General features: G+C 43.5%; 1 protein-coding gene across 1 annotated transcript in view; it reads left to right on the forward strand.

The window, feature by feature from the left end:
• Positions 1-218: 218 nt before the first annotated feature.
• Cdk14 (cyclin dependent kinase 14) overlaps positions 219-13,097 on the forward strand; it is a 587,756-nt gene continuing 574,877 nt past the window's right edge. The window contains exons 1-2 of the mRNA XM_052720087.1: positions 219-404; positions 7,456-7,487. Of these exons, the coding sequence (XP_052576047.1) occupies positions 314-404; positions 7,456-7,487 (123 nt within the window). The 5' untranslated portion in view covers positions 219-313. The remainder of the gene's footprint in view (positions 405-7,455; positions 7,488-13,097) is intronic.

The following is a 13,097-nucleotide window of genomic DNA, read 5'->3' on the forward strand; positions in this document are numbered from 1 at the left end:
AGGAGGGCAAATGAGGCGGGCGGCGGCGGCGGCGGCGGCGCGGCGCGGGGGCCCCCGGGCGGCGGGGACGGCGGCCGCCCCCGGCACCACCTAAGACGCCCCCGCGCGCCCGGCCTCGGCCCAGGCCCGAGCCCCGCGGCGGCCACCCGCCCGCCCGCGCGAGCGCTGCGCGTCGCCCGCGGCCCGCGAGGAGGCGGAGGAGCAGGACGAGGCGCCGCCTTCCCCGCGCCGCGCGCCCTCGCCCGCCGCCGCCGTTGTCTGCGCCGCGCGCTGGACCAGTTTGGCGAAGTTGCCGGGGCCCCGCGCCGCCCAGATGTGCGACCTCATCGAGCCGCAGCCGAGCGAGAAGATCGGCAGGATGAAGAAGTTGAGGAGAACTTTGTCAGAGAGTTTCAGCCGCATCGGTGAGTGGGGTCTGCGGTCCCCCGTGCCCTGCCGCCCATTCCCGGGCTCGCTCCCTCGTCCCCGCGCCCCGATCCGTGCTCCGGGCACAAGCCAGGCAGGCAGCTGCCACCTCGGGGTGAGCTGCGGACCAGGGATGGAGGGGATGTCGCTGGGGACCCGGAGGAGGGCAGGGACCAGCGGGAGGGCCACCCCTCTCCTCCAGGATCTGGGCTTCATTCGTGGACGTCCCAAGCCTTTAATTGGGGTTCCTCCTCTCCACCCGCAGTGGACCCGTGAGGGGGGACACCCGGTCCTCACCGCCATCGGGTTCTGCGGCCACCCAGGTTACTTGTTATTTTTAAAGCGCTTTGGTATTAGGTGTTGAACCAGTAATTTAGCTTTGAGAATTGTCGAGACGTTGACATGTGCCTGATGTTGTTTAACGCAGTCAACCTAAAGGAAGTGGGACAGATACCTTGGGACCTTTTGTTCCGTACTTCGGGTCCTATAAATGGAGATTTGGGTGTTCAGTTCTTAGGAGTCTGAACCTTCCAGCTGCTGTAGAGAAATGTGAGCTGTGAAGTTGTGGGGACTTGATGAATCAGTCTCCTGAACTTGCTCTGTTAGCACAGTTCAGAGGCTATTGTCCTTTAAAAAGATCAACCAACTTAACAAAGAACAAACAAACAACAAAAGACATCAAGGCATGTAGGATACTTAAAAAATAAATCCGTGACATCGGGTACAGCAACAAGACGACAATGTCATACGGACTGGATTTGCTAACTTTTGAGTGTTACTGACAGAAAGCGCCTCTTAACCTGGCGGTGTAGCTGCCTCCTAAACTGTCATAACTTTCTTTGATACAGGTAACTGTGCAAGCCCTCAAACAAACCTAGGAGAGTGTCCAAGCATACCTTCTGGCCTCACTCAACAGCCTTTGGTTCGCTGTTATCATGTTAATGAAAGTGTTAATTAATTAATCATAAGCAAGCTAATTCCTTAAAATAAAACGCTGATGTGCCAGTGAGTGTCAGTGGTCTGTTCCATAGTTCATTGTCCATACATGCAAACTATCTTCAAGTGAGAGAAAACACCGGTAAACATTTAGTCAAGCTTATTATTATTAATTTTGTTTGACATTTTTTTCTGAGAGCACTATAAGTTATGTGCAGAAGCCAGATTAGTCCAGCCTTTACTTATTGCGTGTGTTGAGTGTACACAAACTCACTCTTCTGAGTTAGGCATTCGAATGTGGAGTCTTACATTTAAATGAAGTTTGAAGCCAAGAGGAGTGTGAGAGTGAGGTGTGGTGTCCTGTGCATTATTAACAAGGATGTTTCAGTGCTGGACCCAAAACACCACCCAGGCGGGTTCTGGAGTCCATTAGGGCCTGTTCTAAAGCACATTAACTAGATATTTACTAATGCTAATGATTCCGTTGGAGCCCCTCCAGTTTTGTGTTAAATAATTCATTGCAGTTGAGTCTCAGTAAGAAACCAAGGGCATTAATAGAAAAATCCTGTATGTTTAAATAATTTTAGGGTTTGATGGCCAATCAGTAAAATTTGGGTTAACTGCAGTGTTGGCAAATGGGTATTAGAGTTAATTGGGCTTCCTAGGTTACTGAGATTTAGTGATGTGAAAACCCCTTTTGACTTTAACTCTTCTCACAAATGCCTTCTGTGGTTATGTGGCTTTTCAGTCCGGACTTTAGGAAAGAGTACAGCTCGGTAGAGAAGGCTGGTCGTTTCTTGTATTGAAAGAAGACCATGACTCAGAAGAGTGGATCTTAGTGTGGTATTTTTGTGAAAGAAACTAGTGACATTTTTAAATGATTTTAGTTGTGTGTGCACCAAACCCAGGATATTTATTAGAAACAGTGCTGCTGAAAAACATCTTTCTTCTCTGCCTTCCTTCACAGTCAGAAGCACTGCTCATTTTGATGACTGAGGGTTTTTTTGAGGAGCTAGAGGCAACGGAATGAGATTTTTTGCAAGGAATGTGGTGTGTGTATCAGATGGGATTCCAGGTGTTGCTAGTCCTAGCATAGTGACCTTGGATAGATCACTCAACTTTTCTGAGTCTCAGTTTTTGACGTATCATTTAAAAAAATTTGTTAGCACTTAGTGAAGTAATGATTCGTGTGGTATGTGGCATGCAATGTAGACTCAGTAGAGGTTTGCAATGTGTTGTCATTATTAGGGATTAGATAATACTGCAGGACTATAGAAAGGAAGAAAAGAGAAGTGGCCACAGACTTGTAATATAACATCCTGAAAACAGGGTGGGTTTGGAATTGGACCTATCTGGGCCTGGCCCTCTCTTTTCCTGCTTGTCTTGGGCAACCAGTAATCCACTTAAACTCCTGCTTTCTCACCTGCATATATTTGTATGAGTGTTGTGGAGATTAAGCAAGAAAGAATAACACCATCTGATACATCTATTGCGTGGTGAAGATCGGTACCGGAAGCTCTTGCTAGTTCTTCTGATTTCAGTTTGTCCCCTCTTATCTGCTTTTTTTTTCATGGAGAGGTCGAAGAATAAATGGTTTATTCCTGTTGAACAATCCAACAGTACCATGCATTCCCTTCCATTTCCAGTCTAAGAGAGCCTTTTAAATATACATACTGACTTTATTTTCTTTTCTTAGCACGATTCAGGTGTAACGCTATATGGTAAAATGTCCATTATCATTGTTCAGTCATACAAAATCACTACTCATTTATCTAGAAAATGATGACAGTTCACACATGCATATGTTATTCAATAAATGATTATCATTAACAATAATTCTGAATACAAAAAGTAGGAATGCTTAATTTGTCACACATCATACATAGATCATGCTGACTTGGTCACCCTCACCCCAAATGTAACTCCTCTGAGATTACTGCATTATAAAAGGTCAAATAAAACACATTGAGTTTCAAGCCGCGGGGCTCTAATTTATGACATCTACAAGGCAGTGAGTACAGTATAGCTGTAGTTCCCTTATAAGATGAGTGTAATTGAATTTTAAAGTCAGCCATCCGTTTTCACGGTGAGTATTTACAGTTTCCTGCTCAATAGTGTCAGTGTGGTCCCTGTTTAGGAATCACTGTTCTTATCCTATACCTGATTCCTTTCCTTCCCCACTTAAAACTTTTAGGCTAGCCAAGTAAACAGGAACTTAATTGCTAAGTAGCTGAAATGAGCTGCAACCCAATTTCCCCCTGGATTTTACAGGAGCCTCAGGCAGATGAAGGCTGTGAGGTGTTTGTATGATGAAGTCCTGTGACATGTCTGTATGAGGAGGTCCTGTGACATGTCTGTATGAGGAGGTCCTGTGACATGTCTGTATGAGGAGGTCCTGTGACATGTCTGTCTGAGGAGGTCCTAGGACATGTCTGTATGAGGAGGTCCTAGGACATGTCTGTATGAGGAGGTCCTGTGACATGTCTGTATGAGGAGGTCCTGTGACATGTCTGTATGAGGAGGTCCTAGGACATGTCTGTATGAGGAGGTCCTGTGACATGTCTGTCTGAGGAGGTCCTGTGACATGTCTGTCTGAGGAGGTCCTGTGACATGTCTGTCTGAGGAGGTCCTGTGACATGTCTGTATGAGGAGGTCCTAGGACATGTCTGTATGAGGAGGTCCTGTGACATGTCTGTATGAGGAGGTCCTAGGACATGTCTGTATGAGGAGGTCCTAGGACATGTCTGTATGAGGAGGTCCTAGGACATGTCTGTATGAGGAGGTCCTGTGACATGTTTGTCTGTATGAGGAGGTCCTAGGACATGTCTGTATGAGGAGGTCCTATGATGACATTCCTTCATTTTGAATTCTTTCCTAGAGAAAGGAAGTTTGTGCTTGATATTTGAGGTGAACCCATGAGTCCCATTTCTTTAAAGGATGTGGTTGGTACAAAGAGGAAGCTGTGATTAGGCTGAATTCTTGTGGGTTTGTCTCTCTGCCGTAGGTGTGTATTTCTAGATTTGACTGTCATTCGTGAGGCCTTCTGTCAGGAGGGAGAAATGTAAGTTAAAGGCTCTGACACACAGTGTAACTGCTGCTCCATATTCTTTCCCAAAGCAGCTAGAAAAGCTTTTAATTTGGGGCTGGAAGTTTAGCTCAGTGGTGAGAGCTTGCCCAGTATGTGTGAGGCCCAGCTCTGTGCCTAGCATGAGAGAGGGGCAGAGGGGAGGGGATATTATGGTAATGGAATTTGTGTTTATGGTTCTTACATAAAATTGCACATGCCTTTCATTTGCCGAAACTCTAGTGTTTATCAAAATATGAGGTTCTCTCTCTTTGCCAGTGAGGTAGGACTCACTAACGCCACATATTACTGTGTCTCTTCTGGTGCTAGATTTTGTACTGGCACCAAGGGTTAGTGAGCAGTGTGGCTGGAAGACAGGCTAGTGAATGGGCATTGCCCAATGGCCAGTTCTGAAATGGAGATTAGTGAACTTGCCGTTGGAGGACACAGCAGGAGCTCACCTCCGTGCTGGGTGAGGACCTGGAAGCCTTGTAGGAGTGTCCTCTGAGCCGAGGACCAGATAGACTATCTGATCATAGTAAATGACTTAATAGTTATCCTTTTGTTAAGCCCGAGTAGCACAATCTGCCTGTTGTCGCACGATATCCTTGAGGACAATTGTGGTTTTACATTTACATAAATGATTAATGACAATCAGGGGACGTAATCAATAACAAGATGTTGTGTGCATGTTTAGGTCAGAGTTTATTCATCAGTGACCTGATAACTATCTGGCAAGGACACCTTGGTCTTTGTTATACTATTAACCGTGTTTTAGGGCAAGGATGCAGTATTGAGAAGAAACCGTGTCAGGTATCAATCTAACAATGAAAAGGTATCTGTTGAGTAATAGACTTTTTGGTCCAAATCTGTTCTTCCTTGTGGTACACAGGGCCTGAGCACTCCATGCAGAGGAGAGAGTCTGCCTTCCTTTGTTGCTTAGCAAATGCAACTAGAATTTTTTTCTTTATTTTCTTACTTTTCTGACTAATCTGAGACCCACCCTTTAGAGTTTAGGATGGTGGGAATTGTCAGAACTGAGAAGGGAAGAGTGGGCCAGTGTGAATAATTGAGAACCCCCACTCCCCCTCATTCATTCTTCATCTCCTTTCCTTGTTTCCAGTGCGAAGTGGGACAGCATCCGCTGCAGCACAGCTTTGCTGTTTCTAGAAAACACACGTCTAAACTTCCAGCACTTTTGCAATGTCCACGGTAGAGAAAATAGTTTTGAAAGTTTGTCTTCTGAATCACAAGTTTTGCAAGGGCTGTTGTGTGGCTGCGCTTCATTCACCCTTGCTAACTGATTGATGGATGCAGCTGTAATTCCGTGCTCACATTCTTCTACTTGGTGTTTGAAGTCACCGCTATTCTAAAACATTACTTTTTTGAAAAGTGGAGAAACTTGTTTATATTTATGTCACTAATGTTTGGTAATAGCCTCACCAGACAAGCATATTAATTCAAAGACTTTCATTGTTGACTAGGTGTGAGAGTTTCTAGATTAGAAGTTGAATTCTAGTGAAATTAGTAGAATCAACTAGGATCTTCTTCCTTTCCTTCAGGTTTTGTGTAAGTTAATAATTCTGTAATGAAAATATGCATGTGACTGATTTCAGGAGCAGCCGTTGAGGCCGGTACAAGGACTGTCTTTTAGTTTTCCATTCAGAGCGACTTGTTCTCCAGCACCAAAAGTGGACAGTCTGTTTTAGATCGGTGTTTTAGGCTAAAAGGGAAAGACTAAACTAACTGATAAGTGTTTTAGCTGCCTTAGCCTCCTGCACCCTGCTGGCTCACCACCACAGCCACAGACTTCTGGACCTTTGAGAAAGACAAATTTATGATCTGAAACAGAGAGAAAACCCTTTCAAGATTGCTGGAAAGCCAGGCATGGTGGCTCAAGCCTGTCCCAGCATTTGGGAAGCTGAAGCAGGAGGATTACTGTTAGTTCCAGGCCAGACTGGGTTACAGAGTAAGACCTTGTCTAAAAAACCACACCACACCACACCACCACACCACACCACCACACCATACACCCCACCACGCCACACCACACCACACCATACTACACCACACCACACCACATGAGTAGAATATATAAATTATTACTTAGGAGTTTCTGCTTAGACTCATTAATTTCTCAGAACTTAATTGCCAGAATAATTCACTTTCATTGCTTTTATCAGAGCATGACCTTTCAAGCAACAGATACCCCCACCTTTTCATCCATGCTAGGACTATCTAATATAGGCCTGTAAACACGTATGCAGGATTTTGTAGATCTGAAACATTTCTGCAAGTGCTTAGTTTCAGAGAAATTAGCTGTTTTGTGCCTTTTCATCACTATGAAACATTGTAACTGTAGGATTTAATGAACTGATATTTGACAACTACATATAATATTCCCTTTTTCTTTAGAGTGAGATAAAATTCCATTTCCAAGGTTAAGTGTATTTAAGATAAATCTGAGATATTTGTTAGCTCCTGCGAAACACATTTTCAGTGTGTTCTTTTTGGAACCACTTGACTATAAAATCCGTCATGTTAAATGTTTGAATTATGTTCATTTGATGATGCTTGCTTGGTCTTTATTAGCCCGCTCAAACTTTCCTGTGTACTAAAACATCACTTAAACACTGTGCAGAATGTATGTCATCCTAACAAGTGGCTTGGGAGGTCCACAAACCACACAGCAGGAAACACCAGGTGTTGGCGAGGAAACTTGTTTGAGATTACTTTGTGTTCCTTTTATACTTCCATTAAAACATGTTCTGCTGAAGAAGAGGTAGCGGAAGCTATGCGTGTTTCTCTTCCTTATTCTCGAGAATGCTTCATTTACATATTTATGAAAGTGTTTCACAGATGCATGCTGTGCTGTTCTTGCTCTGATTTGCAGTTTTTGTGTTTATATCATGACATTGTTATTCAGGTGGGGGTACAGTTTTGCTTTCTGAGATGAAAACACTGTACTGCGCCCCCCTTTCTGTCTTCTGGAACTTAGATTCTCTGGGATGCTTCACAATAACTGTTTCTTTTCTCTTTTTCTTTCATAGCTCTGAAGAAAGACGACACCACCTTTGATGAGGTAGGCTAAAATTTCTTGCTCTGATGTAAAGGTGTATTTATTTATGTTAGATAGAGTCCATAGGGGCCAACTTTGTGCTTAGAAACAGAAAAAAAATCTTAAGAAGAAAAGCCCCTAAGAAACAAGAGACAACATATGTTTACTTGGTTACCCTATATTAGTCTCCAATCTCAAATAGTCATTTGAATTTTATAGTGATCATCAGAAAAGTGTCTGATCCAATAAACAAAAGACACATGCAGGCCTTTGTGTTGTGCCTTCTTGCTAAGGGTGGTGCTTGAGAAGCCCACTGTGATGCGCATGTGTGGGGCAAGTCCAGAGCTGTTGATAAGTTGGACAGCGAGGCTCTTTTGCAGACCTTGCTGAATCAGGGTGTGATGTGCTGATACCACAGATTGTCTGCAAGGCTCCCAAAGGAGAAGGTGACTTTTTCTGTTCTAGTTTCCCTGTTCTTGGTGGATAAGATGGGTCTCTATTCACTAGCTACAAGGTGTTTAAAAAAAAATGCCTACATTCATATGTAACAAAGCATTCTGAATATGATTTTAAAATTGTACATTCCTGAGCTTTTGTTACTGTTTCCAGGGTGTTATAGAGGGAAGTATTTCATTGTATACATCTAAAGCCAGTTATATGGATGTTGGGAATTGGTTGTGTGTATACATTGTATGTAGTTACACATAAACAGAGATGTTTCTCCACCTTGTGCTTACCCCACAGCCTAATGAATGCATAACATGGTTGGCTTTGGTTGTTTAACAATCTCAAATTCCATGAAAGATGCTACCAATCCTCCCTCCACTGTGGTGAGGAAAGGACACTTGTGCTCATGATTCCCTTTGGCCCTGTGCTGATCCTGTTCCCCAGGGAGCGCCACTCAGGGCAAGCCTGCTGCAGGCTGGGATTTCTGGATGGGGCCAGCACCATTTGGCTCTCATGGTCTGCTGCTTCATCGCTGCACCTGTTCTAATGTTGCTGGTCCAAGCTCTGTAAAGCCGTGTTACTGGACTCCAAAGCACCCTTCCCAGGCAGCTTTCCTGTAGCATCCTCCTAAGCTTAAATCCTCTAGAATGAAGGAGTAGAAGAAAATTTCCTTTCCCATTCTAGTAGATGATACTGGTTTCCTCCAAACCTGTATTTCTGGAATTTCTACTGTTTTGTTACTAAGATATCTGTTTTCAAGAGAGTATTTTTTTTTTTTTTCAGGAGGAATCAGAGTGAGAATATTGGGCACCTTTTCTTTCTTTATAAAGAAAAATCTCCCCTATAATTATGGAAGTAATTTAAGTCTACATAAAGAGAGACTTAGAGAAAGGGAAAATAAAGCTCTTCAATCCTGCTATCCAGATATAACCACTGTTGAATAGTCTTGCTTCTTTCTCCAGGTTTTAAAACCATAACCCATCATTATACCCCTTTCCAACTGTAAACCATGACATATTCCTGCATGTCTTCATAGGCTCCTCCCAGTCATTGTAAGGAATTAAAAAACAAAGCAAATAAACAAGAAAATGCCTCCTTTCTTGCTTATGCACAATGTTGTATGTGCGTTAGTCTGTCTCACAGCTGTGTGTACATTTGTCTAAACCAGCACATAATACTGAGGCTGGACAGATAAGTGGGTAAGGAGTATAGAGGGACGTCACAAGCCCCTAATACTCCTCTAATCTTATTTCTGAAACTCTGTGCAACCAGAGTTTGGCCATTTGAAACAAAATCATCATCAGCTCTTACACCGCATTTTCCTTGTTCCATGGCACAGAGGTTTTTTTTTCAATATTATAAATCAGAAATTCACAGGATGCTAGACCTAGAAAAGTGGCAGAACCCATCATTTCCCTATCCTGGCGATTCACAGATGAGCACATTAAGATGCAGAGGGCCAGAGTAATTTTCAGCTAGTTAAGGAAAGCATGAGGTCTTGATCTGGGAGGGCAGCCGCAGTGCAGGCCTGCCTCGGGGGTAAATGCTAATGCACCTGCAGTTGAGCAAGGCTCCTCTTCCCACAGGTCTGCAAAATGGTGGTATCTTCCTTTTAGGTGACTTGAGCGGATTATATAAATTAGTATATCTAGAGCTTTCAGAAGAATAACTGGAATACGGGAACTGGCAGAGTTTGTGTTATCATCTCCATTTCGGTCTTCATTGATGTGCTAACCATGATAATCTACCTTCTCCAGTTGGTACAAGGGTGATGGAAGAATTCAATTAACAATTAAGGCTGTGGAGGAGATTTCATTTCAGATATACCACTAAACTTCCATATAAGGCTTTGTGTAATTTTCATATTAAGAGGGTGAAAATATTATCTAAAATCCACCCTTTTTTATCCTCTACAAGGGGATGCCACATTCACCCTTGTTACCCTCGGGCACACTGCATGTGGTTAACATTCCATAAGTGTCTGTTAAGTAAGAGCAACTGTCTGTTGCAGAGGAGCCGAGAGTGATGAGCGAGTGAAAGCAACATGGCTTCTCATTTGCTACTTCTTAGCTATTTGGGCAAGTTATTAACTGGTCTTGGTTTTCTCATTTCTAAGTCAGCCATTTAGACTGTGCTCTTCAAAATGCTTTGGGCTCTAGTATAGGATTCTAAGTAGCAAAGTTACCTTACATAAAAGTCTGCTGCAGGAGGTAGGGGGTGGGGAATGTGCCCTGGAGAGGTGGCTCAGTGGTTAAGAGCACTGGCTATTGTTCCAGAAGACCCAGGTTCAATTCCCAGCACCCACATGGCAGCTCACAACTGTCTGTAATTGTAACTCCAGGAGATCTGACACCTTCACACAGACACAATGCAGGCAAAACCACTAGTGTACATAAAGTAAAAAAAAATAAAATAGTTAATTAAAAGTCTACTGAGATCTCAGAGGAGCACTAGATTTGTGCCTGTGCTTATCTAAATGGGAAGTAACAGATTTTGAGGATCATTTTCAGATTGTCTAATAGAAGTTTTCTTGAACGTATGGTTTTCTGATTTTTTTCCTCTCCTTATGTTGGAATCCAATCTCTACAGTCTCTTGGAATTCACTTGAGACTGGAGTCTTGCAGCTTGAGGGCTAGGTCAGTTTCTTAGCTATGCGGCAGGGTGTGTCCACTCTCTCCTCACTCCGATTTTATGAGCTTCAGGCTCCTTATCGGAGGGAGTGCCAGAGGGTGCCTGGGCTGGAGTGTGGGTGCTACTCCAGGATTAGTGTGAAGATTCCTTTCAGGTGTGTGTGAATGTTTGACCTTGAACAGGGGAGGATTAGTTATTTACTTACTCTCTGACTGTGATACTCTGCTGATTTTTACAACAGCATGAAATTGTATTCAGGAACTATGTAAAGTAGATCGTGTGTGTGTGTGTGTGTGTGTGTGTGTGTGTGTGTGTGTGTGTGTTTACGTATGACTAGTTTGCAATTAAGTATAGAGGCCTTCAGGCATTTTGCAGTAATAGGTAGTGAATGTTGCTGAAGCTCCTCATTGTTGGAGAAAGGAATTTTTTTGGTTTTTTGAGACGGGTTTCTCTGTGTGGTTTTGGTGTCTGTCCTGGATCTCGCTCTGTAGACCAGGCTGGCCTCGAACTCACAGAGATCCGCCTGACTCGGCCTCCTGAGTGCTGGGATCAAAGGCGTGTGCCACGCTGTCGGCCTGGAGACAGGAACTTATAAGGATGATTATCAGTACTTCATTCACCGTGCATTTATTTGGACCCTGACTAAAATGGTGGCCAGTTTATGAACTGTGAGTTGAATCTGTAACTTTTGGATGGACTAATCAGTTTTAGGATTTCCAAAGAATTTTTCCCTCCGAGTTTTAAACTTACTTCCACAACCAGCTGAAGTTTGGATCTACAGGGTTTGGTGTAATCCGTGGCTAAAAGGAGGGAAGTAAGTAGTCAAATGCTGGGTGAACAATCTAGCTAGATAGAAGGTAAAAGAAAGTTGGTTTCTTATGCCTTTGTTTTTACTGGGCATGGTAGTAACACCAGGATGCCTCTCCATTCAGTGGAGGAGATTCTGCAGAACTTTCTGAATGGCTTGGTGGCCACATTCTTCCTTAGGCAGCAAAACTACACATGCCTTCATACTGACTCTCAGGCTTATATTTAATGATTTTTGGAATAATTATGATGCCTAATATATAAAAGACAAAAGAGTACAATTATTCTTCACTGATGTAAAACCACCATATACAAAGTCTTTTGCATGTTGGAGACAAAAGCTTCAGCAAATTTGAATGCATACACATAGAAAAAATTGGACACCTCTGAAGTTACAGCAATCCATAAATTAAATGAGAACTTAAACTGTAAAGTTCTGTTTTGTGCTGTTACAAAATGTTGACCCTCTTTGGCTTTTGGTGAGGAGTACAAAAACTTTAATGTTTGAAATAAATCTTTGAAATGTGAAGCGTTTCACTTGAGTATGGTATTAAATAATTCAGCTCTTATTTTGTGGTGAAAAAGCCTCCTAATATATGAGCTTTCTAGCCATGCTTGCTCTGGTCATGTTTCTAACCCCAAAGGATCTCCCACCTATTTCATTCTGAAATCCTAGGGAAATGTATGCAAAATATATTAAAATCTTTATTTAAAAAAATCTTATCTGGGAGTACTCAGAAATGTACTTTAGAGACAAACTTACAATGCATATTTACCTTAATAATTCTTGTAGATAGATGGGGACATCGTACACCTATTTTAGTTTTCAATCTAGAGCATGGCCCCTGTTACTCATATAATGACATAATGCTTGAGATACTGATTGCAGCAGTGATTGGTTTTATGAGACACTGGCTGGGGTGCAGGGATGATCTGGGACCCTGTTTTCCAGTCATTGCAATTGTCTCTCTCGTGGCCTCCCAGTGTCTGTGGGACTATACATAGCATTCAGTAGTCCACACTCAGGGTTCCCTCACTTCCGGAGCTCCAGCCCACCTCATGCTCATCAGGGTTCCAGAGGGATGGGGACCAGTCTTTCCTTTCCATTCTCTCATTTCTGCTGTTCTCACCCGTCTTTGCCAGTGCCTCTGCCCACCCATCCCACTGCCCTGGCTCTGCCAATTGCCTTTCTTTGTTTTCATTCACGACAGGGCCCTCAGTGGCGTACCCCTTTGCACATCATCTGTAGTCTCTGTCAGCATGGATTTTGACCTGCCATCTTTTCCTCTCACCCAGTGGCTGCCAGGAGCTGCTTGAGGAAATCCCTCTGCAAATAAATCTATCAGTTCCTGCTGTTGCTGCACCCTCAGGCGACAGAGCAGCTGTATCACTGGCCTGTGTGCTGCTGACCCCTTCCTGCGCCCCTCAAAACTGTTCCTTGTCTCTGGTAGATAACTTTCACTCTGTATTCATTTCCTAGGACTGTCAAAGTGCAGCAAATTGGGGGCTTCAGCAACACACACTTCTGGAGATGAGAAGTCTGAAATCTGAATGTTGACCAAAGCTAGTGCCTTCTACAAGCTGTGAGAGAAGGATCTCTCCTTAGCTCCCTCTCCTAGGCTTGTAGATGCTGGCTTCTTCCAGTTTCTTTATGTCATCTTCCTTCGGTGTGTCTGTTTATTGCTTTCCCTCCCTCCCTCCCTCCCTCCCTCCCTCCCTCCCTCCTTCCCTCCCTCCAAGACTATCCTT

Source organism: Peromyscus californicus, unplaced genomic scaffold, assembly GCF_007827085.1.
Source record: "Peromyscus californicus insignis strain IS unplaced genomic scaffold, ASM782708v3 Scaffold_6__1_contigs__length_162567912, whole genome shotgun sequence".
Classification (NCBI taxonomy): domain Eukaryota; kingdom Metazoa; phylum Chordata; class Mammalia; order Rodentia; family Cricetidae; genus Peromyscus; species Peromyscus californicus.